We start from the raw sequence: 21,918 nt of genomic DNA, 5'->3' as shown, positions 1-21,918 counted from the left end.
TTTCCTCGTTAAATCCCGCAGAGGTGTGAACAATCAGAAAAAAATCAGATTACTCACATCAACATGCGTACCAAAATCTGATTATTACCTGATTTCATGGCGTTTAAGATTATTTAAATGACATGCAAACCACAAAATTTATGATATTTTCCATACTGTATGTAATAAAGGGCTGTTACATAAGCGCATCTTTCCCATTACCTGTCTGCTTAATCAATGGCTCCTCCTGTCTCTTATACAACGCTGCTTTGTTTTTCATTCTCTGGTGTACAACAGTAGTATCAGCTTCACTCATACTCCTGACAGCGGAGTGTGGTGGGCCCCTCAGTCCCTCCTACACATACACATACACGCACACACTGCCGTAGACACACACACACACACACATTGAGCTTCTATGTTTTTTGAGGACATCGCTTTGGCTCACATTCATTTCATGGCGTCTGATCCTAACCTTTCGTTACTACATGTGTAACCTTTAAGTAACACTGCATACGTTTATAGAATTGGCACGTCACCTGCATGATTCCACGGAAGTACAGTTAGGACGCATATTCAGTTTGAGTGTAGAGAACCATATTGTTGATCTAATAATAAAGGATTTACGTCACGGGGACATATTTTTGTCCCTCGGGTCCTCATGATGTGAGTGTGTGTACAGATTTCAGTCCACACAATGTGGTAAAAACCTGCCCACACCCTCTCCCACCCGCTCCATACAAGAGGCGAGCGCATGTAAAACTATGTGGGAGTGCATTATGCAGGAAGCAGAGGATTGTGATGGAGCAGAGCGCAGCTAACAGCAGGTACAGTGAGGATGGTCAGTCACACTCCTACTCTGTGTGAGGGGATAGAGGACGCACAAGTGACTAATGTGCCCCAAGAATTGTACCAGGAATTGTTATGAACTAAACAAAAGGTAGAAATAAACACATAACTACACATGAGTCACACCTCTGCAGTCTCCAGAATAGATGGAATATTGCATGGGAGGTGTAGTAACGGATAATGCAATATAGGCCAAATGATGTAATACTAACAAGAATTATATATGTTTTACAAGCAATTAAAGGCACTGTAGGGTTTTTTTGTTTTGTTTTTGTTTTGTTTTTAATGTGAAATCAATCTCTTGGTGGTTCAAACAGATTCCTGACTTTCCTCTTAACACATTCCAAGCATCCTAATTCACCGCAATGAATTCATAAACGCTTTTCACAACTTTCAGAGTCCTTTGCTGTCAGAGTAATGTTAACAACAACTAATAGGCAACACCAACAGCACACTTACTGGATGGAAAATTAGAAACACACTTATTTAGATGCAGACAGTACACAGCAGCAGCAGTGGAACATAACCAAGTAAAAGTAGTAAAGGCTGTACTTCAGTACAAATGTTAGGTAGCTATACTTTACTTAAGCACATCTTAAAGTGTATACTTTTTACTTTTACTTCACTACATTAGAGAGCAGGTAGATACCTTTTACTCCATTTCATTTTTGAACAGGACTGAAAAGTTTTGGGGTTTTTTTTATTATTATTGTCTGAGACCTGCTGAAAAGACTGAGGGTTTATTTTTTAACATGTTCATAATTTGAGCAAACAAAAGTATACAGAAAAAATCAGCTACAAAAAAGAAAACTAACAAACTTCAGCACAAATCTTTATCAAAATCACTACTTTAGAAGTAGATCTTAAATTTGGCACAAAATACTTTTACTTTTTACTCTTTAAGTACATTTTTACTTTTACTTAAGTAGATTTTGTTCATGTGATAATTTTACGTGAGTGTTTTTTGTTGTTGTTGTTTTTTTTTTTGTTTTTTTTTGTTCCAGTATCTGTACGTTTACTTAAGTAACAAAAATGAGCACTTCTTCCACTGCTGCACAGCGGTCTCATTTTGACTCTTACTGCTATTACAGTATCTGTGTACTGAGGGAAGACAAATTATACTTTATCACATGAAAACAATTGGATTTGTTTTTATTGTTTTGTTTTGTTGTTGTTGTTTTTTTTGTTGTTTTTTTCCGAAGTAAATTGAGAAAATCTGTTACTATAGTAACTAGTAACCACTTTTCTGAAATGAACCATATTTCCACTTCTTACTCTGCCCACTCAGCCCAGCAGCTTCTTAAGCATGCAGGCTGTGCTAGGTCCTCCAACATATTGGATTCATTTCTGTAAAATTTATAAGAACAGTGGACGTTCCTGTAGCTATTCCTGTCCTCATGTCGTGTCATAAATGTTATATGTGTGTCATTAAAGTTTGGGGACTTTGAGTTCTAAAGTGACAGACTGCAGACTTATTGAACGACATGTTTCGTATTAGAGCAGATTTTTGGAGCGCGTTTGTCAGCTGTGAGGAGACGCAGAGGCCTAATGACTGTGATTACTGCTGCTGAGAGGTGAGCTCCCTGTGAGACTGGCAGCAGGTCCTGTGCTCTGAGCCAGTCTGGAGAAGGAGCATGTGCTACTTTTACTAAGTACACAATCTAATACGGATCCAAATGACAACATAATAGCAGTAACTTGCGGATTAAAGATTTGTGCTTGTATCGTTTGAGGGCATATGCGAGTGTTCTTAAAGATTGTGTTGTTGTTTTTAGTGTATATCTTAACAGGTTCATTAACAGATGCCTCCTCATGAAGGCATTATAGCAGATTTGATGCTGTTTTTAATATGACTTCTAGAATAATCACAAGTAAGTACAGAGGCAGAGAGGGCGGAGATAGGGGTAGGTGAAAATACACATTTTCGGAGCATTCAAACCTCAAATGCAGGACTATACAGGATTACAGGATGAATCAATCAAAATATAAGTTTGAGTAAGATAGTGTAATGATGAAGGAACATTGTTATAACATGGATAAAAACTTAAGTCAATTTTACATAATATGTTTGTTTTGTTTTTTTAACATTGGGACAGGTGCAATTTGCTGATGTCCAAAACTAGAAAATATGGTACTGGAATTGTACTGCATTGACTTGCATAAAGTTCACATGGAAACTGCCACTGCTGCTTTGTTGCCACATGTTTTATTTACAACCAACTCAACACATTCTTAGCATCCAGGACAAGCCACTACCGCCACATTGCACATAATAAAAACCCAAGACAAAAGTGTTTCTGTTTTTTTTTTGTTGCCTCCATCTGAACAGCAGTTAAGACCTTGGCGAACCAAAGTCAAACTTGTCAACTTCTCCTTTCATCCTCCTGACACTGGGGACCACCGGACCGCATGTTTTTTACACATCAAAGCCTTTTCTCCCTGTCGCCATTTTCTGTCTCAGCAGAGGCCAACCTGTCTGCTGCCGCGCTTCAGAGGGATGCCACCTGGACCGGGACCTCCAGCACCCCTCTCTTCCTCTCCTCCCCCACCCTCTGTCCCGTCGTCTGGACAAAGATGTGTGCGTTGTGTACCTGTATCCTGGATGAACTCTGCGGAGCTGTTGGGCGCCGAAGTGGAACAGAAAGTCCACACCACCTTTTCGCCAACAAACTGAGAAGACATGTTTATCTGTATGGAAGAGGGGCGACACTTCAGAAGTACGGGACATGAGCTGCTCCTGTTTCTATGAATGAAATCAGTGGTTTGGTACAGCAAAGTAAAGGCCAACAGGATGCTAAGAACATATTTCTTTGGTTCTATATTACAAGTTATAAGATGACAGCTGATCGGGTTTATAATATGCGGAATACACAAGAATAGACAAAACAAAGAACTGCATAAGTTTATTTAAAACATTAAAAACAGGAGCAGGTGTGAGTATAAATGTTTATCACTGGATTATTAAATTGCATTTATGGCACTAAAGTGTCCAGTTTTGCATGTCCTTGAAATATATTCCATGTTTGTGCAGCAAATAATTTCTCATTTCAGTTGCGGTGCGGCCAGTCCTTAGACATATACAGCTGTGTGGTTTTGTATGAAATGTTCCTGTATCAATGATTAACAAGCAAGTGAGATATTCCAGCAGTCTGTGAAGTAGGCCCTTATACATAAATGTCATACAGTGTTGTTCTTCTGACAGAGAGCGATGGACAACCTACTTTTTCAGTGAACAGTGATGGTTTTAAATCCGTCTCCTGTTATGAAACAAAGAGCTGAGTGAAAGATTGAATCTAAAGGTTTCAAAGTAGAGGCTGAAGTCTGCATATAGATAATATTTCCATAATCCAGTACAGAAAGAAAGGTTTCTTTTCTGTAATTTAATGGGGTATAGTATTTGTTTTTGTTTTGTTTGTTTGTTTGTGTATAGCTCTCCAGGTTGTGCCGTCACACCTCGTATCATTTTCAGTTAGTCTAATGTTAAACCAATGGAGATTTAAGATGCTAAATACTACATACTTGGCTTTCATTTTGTATTCTGTTACTGACACCATTATGTGATACATGCTTGTGCATCTTAAGCTCTGTAACATAAGAAAATGATGGCACATTCAAACTGTATTCAAACACACAGGCATGACTGTGCCTCCATAACACAATCCACACTGCATCTAAAAATAACCAAGCATCTTCCATCCCAGCTGTTATAGCACTCATAAAGTCTGGGAATTCGTTTTATAGTGGGAATTGTAAAACAAAAGTGTTTCCATTGACCCCTGTGTGACCTCATGCATGTGTCCTGAAGCGAGATGCTGAAGCTGGCTGATAGTCCACGAGCCAAGAGTAAACGTTGACTAAATACATGCAGACACAGACAAGATGGTTTGTACAAGTTAGGGTATGTGCCGAGGTGTTTTATGCAACGTTGCCAAATGGCTTGAAGCAGTTTAGTTTTTTTTCATAAATAAGTAAATATAGTTGCACTTTTTAATCTCAAATCACATCTGCTAACATCGGCATGATTGAAAATACAACACTGCACACTAAATACAGTCATATATCAGTTTTCTTTTTAAAAAATATGTATATTACGATTTGGTTATTTTTACTCTTTTTATTTGTTTTAAATAAGGACTTGTGGAACTAAGGGAATGTGTCTTGCCAAAGGGCACGTCAACAGCAGAAACCTCTAGAGCTGTGGCTGACATTTACCAAGCTAAAGGTGGTTTGCTCACGGTTTATTTAAAGCCCAGATTCTCTTGTGGTGAGCCGGGGTGAGTGGGTTTCAAATGCTCTTATTGTTTCGATCTCATGAAATTTTGAATTTCTTTGGCCTGGAAAAATAAACTGTAAACTGTTTTTTAGGCAGGTTTTTACATCAGTTCTGTTGCAACTTTATCTCTGGCTTGCCTCGGTTGTAAATAATTTAGAGAAATCTCCCTGTCAGATGAATTAACAACCACAAAGTACATGGTTAAAAATAAAAAGTTAATCACTATTAGTTGCCTTTTAAAAGTCTTACATTATGCAAACTCTTGTGAGCTTTAAACCATGATATAATGCTGTTACCAGGGGCTTTGGAGGTGAAGTGTCTTGCCTAAGGACACAATGACAGTATGTATATTTCTCGAGGAGGTGTGGCCACTTTGCCTGTAATTGTGGACAAATACTAAGAATAATAGACACGCATTTTACAAAGTCAGATATTTGAGCCGTCCATTTGATGCACAAGTCGCTTCTCAATATTATAACATGGATTGGGTTATGTAATTATACTCTTATAGAAAAAATGCATTTTTATTTTCAAACGAGTTCCTAAAACGGCACCTTTCCTCCACGCTATTTCCTCATAATAGAGTTTTAGACAGAATTTTCTCATCCAATTTTCCCAGCTCCAGACTGCACTGTGTGGGGTTGTCAAATTTGATTGTGTGCGCTGAGTAAATTTTATTCTCTTTGTGTTCAAAATTCTACCTGATTCCAGTGGACTGTAGAATTGTATAATTTTCTTGTCAATTATGGATGCGACATTGCTGGATTTCAGATACTATCACAACTGTGTTAGACTGAAGATGAAGAGACAGGTCAAATAAGGTATGCTTTTATTAAAATTGTTCACTTATTAACTTAATTCGCTTCAGTCCAGGCAAAGCTATCACTTTGCCACAGAGACAATCAGACGCAGACCAAAAAAGTTGCATGATACAGCTTTAAACCTACAAGATATGGACCAAGAATACTGTTGGTCCATCATGTTATTGTCTTATCACACTGACTAATGATGTTATTTGCATCGCTGATAGGATATTACAGTACTCTTCCACATATACCCAGGGCCACCATGCGTGCGTTTAGCCCAAGAGCAGTGGATGACAGCCCCTCCCGCTCTCTCTCACGCACCTCCCGCTGTGACTCTGCACCACGGGGGCACATTCCCATCGATCTGTGCAGAGACATCCATCAAGCTCCCACCACGACGCTCTCCACGCCAAAGGAAAGCCTCACTGGAGACAAAGTGTAGCTAGGGTGAGAACTTCAAATCATTTTTCAATAAGAGTGTACATTTTACATTTGAAGAGGGACCACTAACTATAGTAGATACTAGAGTTGTGGTGAGAATAGGTTGCGTTTTTCCTAAATACAGAGAGAGAAATTGCACACTTAAATGTTATGGTGCATTATGCAAAATCAAGCTTTTCAAACGTTCTTCCATCATCAAAAACATGTCTGAAGAGGTTTATATGTCATCCGTGCATGTGTGAGTAATGTTTTGATCTCTCCCAGACCCTATTCGAACCCTCCCTGAGGTTAGCTGTAAGATTCTGTGCAGTGCTCCACCCACAAGCCTACGTCACCCTCGCTCCCACACGATAATTTTCCATAAATATATAAAAGCATAGAATACACTACAACTTCACAAATGATGCGATGTGCAGTACTTATATTAGTGGGATGAATGCTGATTGTGTTGTGGTAGATCTGTAAAGGGGGAGTGACTTAGCATGGAGAGAAAGGGGAGGGGGGACACAGAGTCAAAAATAATATGTTGTTTTCAGCAAATACAGAATTTCACTTTAAAGTAGAGTGCATGTTTTTATAGTAAAATTGGTTTCTCTATTAGTGTAGTATTTTTGCTTTTACTTAATCTACTACTACTTCTTTCCTGTTACTACTGGCACTACTATGTTACTACTAGCCTACCTGTACATATTGAAATTATACCAAATTTGACTCTTGGCACAAAGTATTGTTTCTACTGAAAAAAAATAATAAATAAATAAATTGATGCAACATGAATACATTTTGAACTAAATATTTCCACGGTATACTTTATATGTTTTTTTATTATTATTATTATTATTTTTATCTGCTACTAAAAATACTTTCTATAACAAACCAACCAAAAGATGCACTTGGTGAAGCAGACATCCGTGTGGCGTAAAGAGGAACTGCAGCTGACTAGCAGCCCGCTCAGTGTTCATTTCCCACTGTGATATGATCTGATCTGAGCACACAAATAAAATGTGAGTGCGGAATCACGCCACTTCAGCGCCACGCCATTAATCACTGATAAAACTTCATCAGGCCATAAAACACAGACATGAACAGCGTCAGCCTGATGGTGCAGTCAGCCTGCTACATGCCCTCGTAATGTTTATGGACTTCAACGAGGAAGAGGAGGAGGAAGAGGGAGGGGAAGCACCTGTAGGAAACTTTATACACATCAGGACTGTCTATATATAGTCTGTCCAATGGGAGATTAGAACATTTATTATTATTTATTTCACATTAAACAAAAACTCCTCATGGCTCATGTACAGTCAGAACTACTCATTTATATTTGTCTGTTCCAATTAAAGGTGCATTATGTAACCTTTTCTTCATGGAGATGTTATTGCTTTGCCTGGAATGATCCCCAGTACAGCATTAAACTTATTTGTCTCCATGGAGACTGGAAGGTGGAGAGATGACCCCAATCACAGTAAGAATACTTTTCAGGGCTATATAAACTGCTGTAGCTCAATATTACAAGATAAATGAGTTGAATGACATACTGTGGAACATTACCAGGCAGAAAAATAATATCTCCAAGGTGACAGACACTTCACCAGAAAAAAAATCATGGAATCAAAAATGTGTTAATTATGCCTACATTTTCATTCAGTTCACACTCACTGTGGCAATGAACTATTGTAGCCACAGCTGCCCTGGGGCAGACTGACACACACACACACACACACCCACACACACGCACACACACCCCCCCACACACACACACACACACACACACACTCTACATTCATTCACACAACAGTGTGCACTGTAGCCACAGCTGCCCCCTCTATGATCTGCCATCCAAGTACCAAACCCCATATTATCCTGTGACATGAGTCGAGACGTAGCATTCTCAATGTGGTGTGGCTGCAAAGTAATAACTACTCCTGTTTTGGCGGAAATTTACACTTATGATTCAGAAAGCAATAAAAAGCAACAACAATAAATAAGTCTAACCCTGTGCAGGCTATAGGGTTGTCAGAACTCCATGTATGTCAATATTTTTAGATAATTTTCCGGTGCTCTGGGCATTCACATAAAAGTCAATTGACCATATGGATGAATGGTTCATGCATAATGATCCATGCAAAATGATCCGCAATCACAAAGTTGTAGTCTGCAGAGCTCAGCTCATGCCGGCCTCCATGTGATGGGTCAAAAGCATATACCCTCTGCATATTTGTTAAATGTTCAGACGTCTTACTCACCTACAGACAATGTGGCAACATATATCTATAAAGAGAATAAGACAGACTTTCAGATGGCGTGTTCAAACTTCTTTTCAGATATGACTTGGTCTATTTGTTTTCTGCCTAGTTTTGTTCACATGTCCCAATCCAGCGTCAAATGTGCAGATGGATGGTCAGTTCTCTTCATCAAAGTAAATGTACATAGCCTCCCTTTAGCTTATGGTGGCAATAGACTCTATATTTATGGACCTCGTCACCAGTGTTCAACCAGGCACTGACAGTACACAGTACACGGTACACAGTACACAGTACACAGTACACAGTACACAGTACACAGTACACAGTACACAGCTGGAGGCCTTTTGCTGTGAGCAGCTTGTCTTGACCATTGATCTATGTTTGGGAAGTTAGATCATACATAATAATAATGCATAATACTCTGAGGTCTACTTAACTTCAGGCTGTTACACTGTCACTTTGCTGTTGCATATAGACTAACCTGTATAAATATAGAACAGGTCAATAAACCTCTGTTTCTGTGCACAAAACCCCAGCAGAGGGTGCAGGAGCCTGTATCTGCTGACACACTGCAGAGAGAAGGAGTTGGCCAAGCTTACTAAGCTTATTGCTATTCATGCATTATTTCATGATGATATATATGTTTAATGTCAAACTGTGGCACATTCTCTCTTCTAGAAAAGTTACAGAGTGCACTTTTAAAGACTTGTTAACTATGAATCTGCATGCCATGTAGTTTTACCCCATCACTTTATTGACTTCCTTCTCAAACTCTTGAACGTTATGTCCTTGAAGATTTACATAATCCATGGTGACTAAAGCCGTGGGGTTTGGGGCTGTAATGTCATCTGGGACATTTCCATGACTAAGCAGGTGATCGACCGCTCTCGTCATGGATTCGGAAAATCTAATTAGCCCTAGATTTGAAAAGATTTTGTTGTTAAACTGTGAAAAACAGAGCTAGTTCTTTATAAACAGTTTGCAGTGGTCATATTCCTCACTATCCCAATGCATTCCTAGCATCCTAATTATTCACCGCAATGAGTTTATAAGTGCTTTTCACAACTTTTTGTAGTTTTTTAGTTTTGCCATCACAGAAATGTTAACAATAAGTAGCATGCCAATAGTGCACGTCCTGGTTTGGGGCTAATAAAATCTTTTTTTTTTTTCTAATTTTGGCTCATTTACAATCTATCTGAAGTAGACCTAAACATACAGAGCCCCTTTAAAGCAGACCTATTATGCAAAATCGACTTTTTAAGCTTTTAAACATGTTAAAGTTGTTTCCCCTGATTATTTACTTGCCCAAAGTTCTATTTGGAGTGATTCGTGCGTGTTTGAGCAATCGTTAATCGTTATTTCATCATTTTTACAGTGCCATTTGCCAATCAATCTTTGTTTTCACTACCACTGGGACACTCCCACTGTGATGTACTTACTCCTTTCTCCAGTTTTATTTTCTTAATCGGTGATACACGCAGGATTCGTTAGTATTGCGTAGTATTTTGGTACAAATGGGAAAAAAATATGCCGTTTGCTAGTGTGATCGGCAGCTATCCATCGGAGGTGCGACTCTTTGTTGTGATGACGTTTACGACGACATGAGCTTCCATTGTTCACCACAGTTTTTTAATGCAGAAGTCAGCGGACATGTTTCTTTAATTAAGTGGTTTTAGATGAATATTGTGATTTAAAATGTGCTTATTATAACATAACGATTCACAGGTGTCATAGATTATAGCTGTAGAGCAGATACAATCACAATATGTCTGCTTTAATGGATTATATTTTAAATTGAAAGAACTGCACTGGCCACTAGCAAAACGTTATACAGTCACCACTATGTTCAATGCACTACAATCAGCTTCTATCAGTATTATGGAAGATTTATCTGATATAACCTGGGATAAACTGCTTTGAGATGGCTCTTTTAAAGGCACTCACGAACGTACAGCAATCAGCACGCACAAGTCCTCCAGACCGTGTCCCCGAGAGGAGCAGAGATGAGGGGATCAGAGGAGAGCAGTGGGGCTTTCGCACAGTCCCATTATCAAGTATCAGAGTACTGGAAGCAAATATCTGGAAAGTATGTATACAGTGTGGTTATATAGGGTAGACTATAAGTATTGCAGTAGAATTCTGCAGGATGAACAGATATTTTTGGGGAAATTTGGAGTTGTTGGAGTTCAGACATGGTATTTTGTGTACAGGAGAGAACAAAGATGCTTTACTGATGTTATAATCAGTCTTATAATACGGATAAATTCGGATAATTCACCCCATTATTAATGTGTCTGAGCTAGTAATTATGTGCAATTACTATTTTTCATGCCAAAAAACTAAAGCAAACTCAGTGAACTTATCCATATTTTAAAACCAAACTAAAAACCCTTATCACATAATCTCATGCTACCATAACACAGTACGTGTATTACTAGTGTTACAGTATGTATCACTTGTATAATGAGTTCAGATGTTAACGTTTTCCTTAAAGAGGGGTTTGTCAAGTTCACACCATGACAACCAGATTCAGTTGCTGGTCAGATCTGTGGAGAGGCGACCTCACTAGTAAGTATGGTGTGTTTTTCCAGGCATTTCAAAAACACCTGTATTAGATTAAATGTTGAATGATACATTATAGACAGAAAGAGCAGTCATATTTGAAGGTCTTATTCTCTTTTTCTTTTCTTCTAACAGCAGCACGGGTATAGAGCAGTGTGTTAAGTGGCTGTGGTCGTAAATGTGTAATGTGAGTCATCTTAACAAATACAGGGCCAGATTCACGCTTGTCGCTCTGCCTTATGGTGGAACAGCTGAGCGATGTGGCGTTGGAATGGCACTTAGCTCTCTCATATAGCAGACATCAAACAGGCGTGAGTCAAAGTGCGCGTCAGAAAAATTGTGTTTTGGGTATAATCACGCAAAAATGATTATCCGACTTGAAAGATGATTTTAATATTTTGGGCTAATGCGCTCGCTTTCAAGATCACATAGCAACCGCGTTTTAAAAAGCAATAGTGCGTGAACGGAGGGAAAATGCTAGCAGTCAGACAGAACATGTTTTAGTTTACTATTATTGCTAGTACCACAAATCATTTTAATGGTTTTATTCTCATTTTAATTCTTGTCTAGAATTAGATCATCAGAAATATGATTTTGAAAAAGTCTGTATTAAAGCTGTAACTTGTAAATCATGTTTCCACTGAATTCATTCAGTGGAAACATGAACTAAATATTTAATGTTTTTACAGTTCACAGGCTACATCTCGTTCTTATGAAGTACAATGCAATTTCCACAGTATGTAACTATGAAACTCATGGTTTCATGTAGACAACCTGTTGTATTACTAAAACATGAAAAAATGAAAAATAAAAATAAAATTCCATCTTAATATGCAAGTTACATGTTGTTGGCTCAGCTTGTCGACAGGTGTCCCTGTGCATACTGGTAATGGCAGGATTGTTTTCTAATAATAATATGGATATAGCCTCAGTAAGTTTTAGAAAGTGCATTAAGCTGTGCTTTGTTACCTTTTGGCATGTCTCCATGGAGATCGTCTGGAACATTTCTGAGCATGACATTAAACTTATCAATCTCCATGTAAATAAGAAGGTGACAAGTTACAAGTCAGATCTGGGATGTTGCTGCCCCACTCACAGTAAGAATTCAGGTATTTGAGAGTATTTTTGAACAATAGACACAGCTGTAATTGAACAAATACAAAACAGATATGTTTAATACCATACTGTGGAACATTCTAAACAAGGAATACAGGAAACCAAATTCCAGAAACGGTCTCGTAAAATAGGACCAGAAAGGTCCAATTTTACGCAAAGTTGACTCTTGTGAGCTTTAAATGTTGTTTGCTCCTCACAAACAGACCTGGAGGTGTGTTTTGTTTCATTCACATGTTTGACTAACACTTTATTATTAGTGTGTCTACATCTCCAAAGCTCAAGATGCTCTGTCCCACCTTGTGCTGTCATGAAGCGGTAGTTTTACCTTTTATCTTTTGTTTTGTAGAAATTGGCATTTCCAGGGCTGAAATTATTATATTATATTTATATTATATCACCACATGACATCACAAGGTGGAACTGGGTGTTTTGTGTTTGAGAGAAGAACTCAGTCTAAATATGCAGGGTTTGTGTGAAAACACAACTCTAGGTATGTGATGACAAACATACCTAGAGAACATCATAGATCATAAAATAGCGTAATATGGGCCCTTTCATTTCTGAGATTGGCAGTTTGAACTATGGCCGATCTGCCACAAAGTACCATATTGTATACTGAACGCCACACAAATACACACTGACCAATGACAAATGCAATACATGTTTTCTAAAATGGCAACATTGCGTAATAAATATAACAAAATGATCTTTTCATTAACTAATTACCCAAACATGACTGCTGCCTCTCGCCCTAATAGAAATGCTTCAATTAGCCCATCACATGAGACCACCCAGCCCCATTACACTCAGTCACTAAATTCATTTGCACATCAATTCTAAACCTTTTTTTTTTTTTTTTTACTTGCTTTGGGGAATAAATTCTTCATTAAAAAGCAATTATGTTTTTGTTTGGCGTTTTAATACAGCCTTGAAGTATGCATAGTATGCCTCACACTGATTAAGTTCTAAAAGTGTACTGCTGAGCTTGGGAGGAAAGGGGAAAAAATGTTGTTTTGGATAGACTTTTTCCAAGCTTACATCAGGGTAAACCTATGTATTTATATTTCCACACATTTAGCTAAATTCACCTCTAAATGGACAGTGGTTGCCCGGTAACCAAGTGAGCTGTAACAACCAGTGCTTTGGTTGTAATTATCACGCTGTGTAAATTCAGAGCACAATATGAGAGAATATCTAGATTGTGTAATTGAATCTCACTGGTGAAATTACATTGTAAGCAATATTTGTGTGTGTGTGTTACCTTGATGCTAATAACCACAGTAATTCACCATCATATTGAGCTTTGGCCGTGTCTCACTCAGGACAAGCAGCTGAGAGATTCTGCTCCTGTGTTAGTGCTTTTCTACTGAATTCATCTAACCATAAATGACAGATTTGGGCACATTTCTTTGATAAATCTGGCCCTGTGAGACTTAAAGGAACTGTCTGTAAGATTTAGATTTTACATTTTATAAACTTGACTTAGTATCTGAAGAAAATCATGTTTTTACTGATACAATCCCAATACTGGTTTATTCTAGTTACACAAACATTAGAGTGGGTGTCCCTTGGGTTGTCAGTTTTAATGCTGACATTCTGTCCATGTACTGAGAATTTCATAAACTTGTATGTGTCCTCTGCAGGTGTAGGTGCTGATAACACAGATATAGTAGTAATTGTAGTACCTTTTTAAATAAATAAGAGAGCAGGTTTGTTACGGCCTTATGTTCTTGTCATTGTGAATATTTGTCTATTATGTTTCGTGTGTGTGGGTGAATCTGTCCCCTGTCCCCATGAAATCCTGGCTGTGTGAGCCCTTGCTGATGATTGGAGGACGGTTTCCCAACCCGGCCAAGATTCAGGACACCTGTTCGGGGCTGCAGGTCTGTGTGTGCTGTTTTGTATGTGTATATTGTCTCTTTTGTTACGTCACTAATGTGAAAGTGACTTTGTTTTGAGACACTCGACTGTCAATACTGACTCTGTGTTTGTTTGTCAAGATGTTGTTATGTTGTGGTAAAATTTTTGTCTTAGTTAAACTTAACCTTTGTTTCTTTTGTTTAAACCCTTGCACGTTACCTTCTGTTTGAATATTTTAGGTCCCTTTTGTTGTTTTTTTTATCTTGTACAACTCTGCTTATTAAATTACTTCTTACTTTACCATTTTTTCATCCTGTTTTTTGTTGCTTCCCTGACCCCATATGAGCTGGGTCATAACAAGGATACATTAAGTTAATTTAACAATTGGGAATGTGTTAAAACCGCACAACCCCAAACATTGAAATACACATGTTGTGATAACATCAGCAGCCTCAGATAACATCTGTATTCTGTACCACTATAAACAGAGTGCCTATCTGCAAATATCCAGTGTGCTGATGTATATTGCTCCCTGGTGCAAACCAACAAACAGCAGTTCTTGTCGAGAATATTAAGAAACAAAAACAAAACATATCCCCACAGATCACAAATCTATCTAATTGTGTAATGTTTACAACCAACCTCCAAAGCAGCTTCTTATGAAATTCAAAACTATCTGCAATGCAAACTCTACTATCACATGGTCTCTTTTCTTTATGGGACAGGACAGTCATGTGTGAGACGGGGAAAGAGAGGGCAGAGACATTCAGCTAACGGTCAGGGCTGAGAGGCAAACCCACCGACATAACAACCAAATATACTCTACACTTTAAACCACTACACCACTGGCAAGCATGTATTAACTTATTTTCAAAAATCACATTTTGCACACATACTGTATATCCACATACGCGAACATGCACACACATGCACACGTGCACACACACACATGCACGTGCACATACATACATGCACGTGCAGACACACACAGACATACACAATATTCTCTATCCTGCTTCCTGTCTACTTCAAATTACTGAGTTGTCATATTGTCAGCACATTTCATAAATGATTTTGACTTTACTGCATTTGAATTCTCATGAACAGTACATAGTGCTCTCTTTTGTTTTTTACTTGTCAAAAAAACTAAATATTCCACCCAGAACTTTCAAACACTGGGGCCATTTGTTCTAACAGAAGTTGATGTGTTATAAATCAGCGTGGAATAAAATCTGTCTCTTGACTTGTCACATCGTGCTGTCAGAAGAATGGATGTAATGTAGAGCTGCCCGATGTATTGCCAAATAGATAACCACAGTTTCCACAGCTGCGAAGTATGGCCCATGTGTCCAGTATTAGTCAACAATAAAAATCACTACATTTTCTTAATTATTCTGACTTTTTTTTTTTTACAGCAGCAGTGTATATACTCTTGAGGACACAACCAGTTCAGTGGAACTGCTCCATCTGGGCCATTTAACGGAAGAGCATCACTGTAGGGCACTGTCTCTGCAGGCTACATTTTTTATAGTTCACCTTTAAACATATTGTAATAACACTAAGGTACAGAAACTTATATTTTTTTAACGAAAACAACTAAATTTAATTAAATCTATAACTTCAGCTGACCAAAGTACTTCACATAAAAGAGAAAACGCTCTGTCTCTTGAACCTGGCTTTGGCTCAGCAGCAGGAGCTGGTCAGCTGACCTCTGACCTCAGGGCTGTGGGTGGAGTATAGGGCTGTATCAACTCCCTCAAATAAAGAGGACCATAGAGTGCACACATTTAATCAGTAACATTTTGTATTGCACTGATATGAAATGAGGAGCCATCACAGCTGCAGAGCACAGATGTGATGTTCTCTTGTCTCTTAGTTTTTGTCAGCAGACGAACTGCAGTGTTCTGGACGTTCTGTAAGTGCTGCAGGGAATCCTGGTCCAGCCTCACATACAAAGAATTATAATAATCCAGACACAACGTTACAAAAGCATGGATTGCTTTTTCAAAATCTGCCCAAAGAACCTCATCTGAAAGAAGCTGGCCTTTATGACAGAGCTAATGTCCAGTTTGAACACAGAGCCCACAATCAGACCAAGATCCCTCACTGCAGGACGACAATAAGAGGACAGAGGACCAATCACACTGTCAGGACCAACCAGTGCGTTAGTTGGGCCAAACACCACAATCTCTGTTTTATTTTGATTTAAGTCAAGGCCGTTTATGCTCAGCCAAGTCTGCACACCCCTGACACAGTCCTGCAGAGCCCTGACTGTCTGACTGTCATTGGCAGATATATTTGAATGTCATCTGCAAAACAATCAAATGTGACATTGTGCTTTTCTAAAAACATCACACAGGGGAAACATGTACAGAGTGACAACCCTGAAGCCCTCTGTTCTCTAAGGGACACACAGAGGCAGAGTACTGTCCCAGGCTCACACAAAACTCATTTAATGCACATGTGTCTCCAGGCGGGACAGGAGGATGCTGTGATCCACCGTGTCAAAGGCAGCTGATAAATCTAAAGCAACAGTCAACAGTTGAAAGCAGGTCATTAAAAACCTTTAAAAGAGCTGTTTTGGTACTGTGCTGACATTTAAAACCAGGATTTTTTCAGATTAAGGTAAACCTGCAGTTGGTCATATGCAACCTTCTCGAAAACCTTAGACAAAAAGGGCAACTTCGAGATGGGTTTGAAGTTAGAAAGAATATTTGGGCTAAGATTAGGCTTTTTGATGAGCGTCTGGACCACAGCATGTTTCAGGGCAATGGGAAAACAACCAGACATCAGAGACAAGTTCATAACATTATCAATATAAGGTCTAATAGAATCAAAAACGTCCTTGAACTGACTGACTTGGAATAATATCCAGTGGACATAAGGAAGACTTTAGCTGTACATCTTTTTTTTTTCCAAGACCAAGACAGACGCTGGCTCAAAACACTCAAAAGACTGATTAAGGATGCTTTTTTCAGATAGTTTTATTTAATTATTGACAGTTTGACCTGTAAATTAAGGTACGTACATATTTTTTTTGCGTATGTAAAATTGCGATCATGCCAATATTGTGCAGCCCTAACACAGTGGTCCAAACATTTCTGTGGAACACTGCAAAAGTCTGTTTTATCTTGGGATCTGAAATCCTTCAAAACGTCAACACAAAGTTCCTATACATACCATACATGACACTATATCTGACGAGGCGACAGGCACAGTACAGCTAAAGTAAATGCCCCTTTATATTCTATGTTCTTTATGTACCAGCCAGCGTCATATTTGAATCGATATCTTTGTCCCACATGATGGCAGCACATTTAATTACTTTCAACAAACAGTTCATATGTGGCACTTTAAAGAAAGTCAGTCTTATCTTCTCAGCTGGGTGGGGGTTCACAAAAAATAGACTCACAGTGGAACTGGTTGGAGGAAGAATTGATGTGGTTTTATTATTGGGAAAACTAAGTTTTAGATTGGAACAGTGGGGAGCATGTGGAGGTGAAGAAGCTCGTGCTGTCAGCCTAAAGGTGTGTTTAACAATAGCTTTTCTTTCACAGAGTTCATTCATCAAATCCAAGCTGTGAGACATACGTGAGGCTGGGGCATACTTTGACAGCAAATACACTACACAGTTTAAGTTAAGTGCATGGGACTGCCAGAGGAGACGGACGTGAAATTGAATAAAGATGAAAAAAGAACATTATAAGATCTTCTAAAAGAGATTCAAATATGGAGCAAGTGACGTAATGAGAAAAGGAAAAAGTAATCAGTGTTGAGTGATGTGGTCAGAGGCAGCCTCGCTTCAGTCAGTATACCCCAGGGCAGCTGTGGCTACAATAGAAGCTAACACCAGCAGCAATGCAGTGAATGAAAAATGGCTAGAGTAGACTGCAATTTAAAGTTGAAAGGTAAAGAAACAGGATGAGGTCATATACACACACTTTGTGACAGGGATATGAAATTTGGTAACAGATTACATATATTTGCTGACAGATTATACATGTTCCAATTTGAAATGTCCCTTTTCATAAAGTATAATAATCAACTTTAAACACTATCTTATCACATGGTTTTCAGGTATAAGAATATCTGAATTATATTGATTGTTTGCATTATGTCTGTAGGAAGCAGTGTGGACTTAGAGATTTGGGCTGCAGCAAAACACAGAAAAACACAGGAAAAAAATGGCTAACAGTACACTTCTCTTTTTGATTGTCATCGTAGTATGTGAGAACATTTCAAAAAAACTAAAAAAAACAAACAAACCTCATAGATTAATTTCTCTGAACCAAATTGCAAGAATACTGAGTGAGTACACTGGTTCTATGCAGACTGTAAAGGTGAATAAATCTATATACACCAGCGTATCTATTTATCTATTGATTTCAGAATGAGATCTGCTGAATGTCAAATCTCTTATGAATGAAGCAGTTATTCAAATCTCTTGTCACCTCTGTTTGAAGAAATGTACATTACCACCTACTTATTTGCTATCCTTAAGCTATAAACCATGACAAATATAAAACCTGGAGAGTGCACACTGTCAAGAGGCAAATATGACCAGACAGTTGCGTGGTTCAAATCTACCAAAATTCCTGACGTCTATTAAATTTGAACAGTAAAAAAAAAAAAAAAAAAAAAGCAAAACTCCTGCAAGTCTCTAGAAATGTTTGTGATTCAGCAAAAGCACATGAAACGTCGAGGTGTCTGTGTGCACGTCTATATTCTCCCCAGTGCTCAAAGTCAGTAAGATAAATCACCTCTACTCAGACAGGCTTTTCTTTCACATCCACAGAAACTGGTTTGTTCTGTTCCTATAAGGGATACAAAAAGTGTGCCCTGCCTTTTGGATAATTGATGACTTCTATGGCCAGGAGTATACAGTATACCTAGAGCTACATATGTTGAAGTGCATTATGGGAAACAAAGCCTTATCTTGTTTTTTACAGGAGGAAGGCTCCGTAGGACAGCTAACAAGAGTGTATATGAAACCAGATTGTTTACAGTACGTTATAGAGGGTTTTGGAGCTAGTTGTATCGACAGCCACTAGCACTAGCATTACAAGTATAAAGCAGGTTTGTGGTTAAAGGGGGGAGTGTGTCTTGCCCAAGGACAGAACAATAACATGCACACGGGAGCAAGAATCGAACCGTCAAACCTGTGAGTCAGTTTGCTAAAGCTAGGAGCATGTGTTTTGAACAAGTCCAGAGAAAGACTTATGTCCAGCACATGTTTCAATGCACTATACAATGAGATTCCAAAAATATCTGCTCATAAAGAGTCCGTATGTGGATGGCACTGTGCAGTAGTGTATGTTAGACCCATGGCTACAGTTTGTACAGGGGCTCGTGTTTAATGTTACTGGGCACACTTGACCCACAGACTGTGTATTAGCTGTCACTGCTTCTTTTGGTTCTATAACAGCTCCACAGTTTCATAACAGTGTCCCCAAAGTGCAGGAGAGAGCAAGAAGACGGGATACAAACACTACTGCACCGTTACTAAATAAATACTAATATAAAGCATCAACAAAGACTTAATTTATAATAATGAACAGATTGTTTATTAAGAATGATTCAGGCTTAGAAAAGACATGATTATTAATACCCCAAATCCTAATCCCTTAATCAAGTAGTTACTAACCCTGAATCATTAATAAAGTATGTTTTCATTAAGAAGTCTTTGTTCATGCTTTATGGAGGCTAATTCAGGTAATCATTACACAGGGGTTTAGAAAATGTAGTTATACATACTGTTGCATACAAACTACTCCAAAGACAGTCAGTTGGAATTTACTTGTGGCAATATGCCTTTTTATATGACAAACGGAAGGACAGCCCTGAATTCATCCATTCAATACATTATTTGACGGGGCAAGTCTACATTCTGTTGTACTATTATCTGTGTCGCTGCATGTGTCTTAAATCATCAATCTAGCAACGACATCACAGAGATGGGTCCCGAGGGACAGGACTGAGCGCCCACTGGTCCTGATGAGCGATAAGGTGCCCCAGCAGCACTGAACAATGGGTCAAATGCAAAGGACAAATTTTCCTGTAAGGACAATAAAGTGTACCTTAACTTTACCCTTAAAAAGTGCATTTGAAGTTATGAAGTGACCCTAGTGACCTTCTATAATACTAACTTCACCATCATCATTCTTTCTATTTTCAATTGCTGCATTACCTCTTCTTTTTTACAAACCTCTGTACAAACATTATTCATATTTATTTTGTTTATTTTCATGCTTGAGAATGTGTGAAATTGTGATTTGTGGGGGAGGCAAAAACACGTTTCATTGTTGTGACGCAGACATTCACGCAGGGAGTGATGCAGTTTGTCTCTTTGAGGGAGAATCACAGCCATGATTTTGGAACATTTCCGATGGGTTTTTGAATGCACTGATTGTACACTGTCTCTATCAGACTGTGTATAATTCATAAATGATATACAGTGCTCCAACAGCTGCGTGCGTAAAAGCCAACATGTTTGAGAGTCAGAGCAGTGACGTCAGGCTGCGCTGTCCCTTCAGCACCACAGACCGGAGAGTTTCTGGAGCTTTACCTCAGCATTAAACACCTCTGCCCGGCCTTTGTGACTCACAAACCCGCTTCCCTCCACACCACACACCGATCCTCCATGACGCACCACTAACGGATTTACATTTGCCTGAGCGTAACAATACTGCCCACTGCGCGCTGAAATGGTTTTCCAACAGTGCCATGTTTCCATTGTTGGAGTCGTGTGAGAGAGAATAGTAGAGTCTCCTCATCACACGCTCTCAGCGCTGCCTCCAACTCCCACTGGAGCAGAGCGACAACGTGTTGCTGAGAAGTTTAGCTCGAGCGGCTCGTGCTGTTTGCTTACATTTATAAAACCCCAAATCCGTGATTCTACAAATTAAATTGTGTAATAAGTGACTGGTGTGAATCATAAAGGAAACTGCCAGGTTAGGGAAACAAGCCTGTGTTTTATGTAGGCTGGCGCAACAAGTTTGAACTGAAAGGATGTACAGGGGAAATGTCTTACCTATAGTCGTGATGACCGTGATGGCAAAGTAAAAGGAGCCGGCAAACTTCCACTGCACCCCGGCGCGGTGCGGCTCAGCCTCCATGATGATACTCTCCAGTTTGCGGTAGTCGTCCTCGCTGATGTTGTACTTGCCCTGGAGCCGCTTCTCCTCGGCTTCCAGCTGCTCCTTCTCACGCATCTCGAAGTCCGACTCGAGCGCGTCAAACACGGCGGCTCCCACCAGCAGATAGGTGAACGTGCACACGATCAGGGACAAGGTGCGCACATTTTGCCGCTTCATGGCCGACAGGAAGCGGAGTCCGAGGGGTTCATGTCCCCTCGGATTCCCCGCGAAGCAGCAGCGCGCGTACGGAGGCTGACGTTGTCCCCACGCCTTCCCCTTGTTGTCGTTGTGCACAGACAGACACAGGAGGCTGCTGGAGCGCCGCGGCCACGAGCCCTGCAGCCCGCAAACCCTGCGCAACACCCGGCCGAAGCAAGCCCAGCCAGAGCGCAGTGCCATCCACAGCCACAGCCGCGCGTAAAAGGAGAGGCTTCTTCACACGCTCACACGCTCATGGTTCAGACCTGGCACTAACATGCGTCCTGAGAGTGTGGGTCAAAAATAACAATAAAAAGAAGTTTTTGTGCCTCTGCTGTGGCGTCTAACCGATTCTCTTGGGTTTTTGGGGGTTTAAATCGAGAAAATCAAAACCAACTTTTACACGGTTAATTTCATTTATCAATAACTTTCGTCTCCCCAAAGCCCAATTTATC

General features: G+C 39.4%; 1 protein-coding gene across 1 annotated transcript in view; it reads right to left on the bottom strand.

The window, feature by feature from the left end:
• kcnk9 (potassium channel, subfamily K, member 9) overlaps positions 1–21,664 on the bottom strand; it is a 53,067-nt gene extending 31,403 nt beyond the window's left edge. Inside the window, exon 1 of the mRNA XM_033975353.2 lies at positions 21,160–21,664. Coding sequence (XP_033831244.1) covers positions 21,160–21,664 — 505 coding nt within the window. The remainder of the gene's footprint in view (positions 1–21,159) is intronic.
• Between the last annotated feature and the right edge of the window lie 254 nt (positions 21,665–21,918).

Source organism: Periophthalmus magnuspinnatus, chromosome 11 (genome assembly GCF_009829125.3).
Source record: "Periophthalmus magnuspinnatus isolate fPerMag1 chromosome 11, fPerMag1.2.pri, whole genome shotgun sequence".
Classification (NCBI taxonomy): domain Eukaryota; kingdom Metazoa; phylum Chordata; class Actinopteri; order Gobiiformes; family Gobiidae; genus Periophthalmus; species Periophthalmus magnuspinnatus.
Note: the sequence above shows the minus strand (reverse complement) of the source record. Positions and strands in the feature narration are given on the sequence as shown.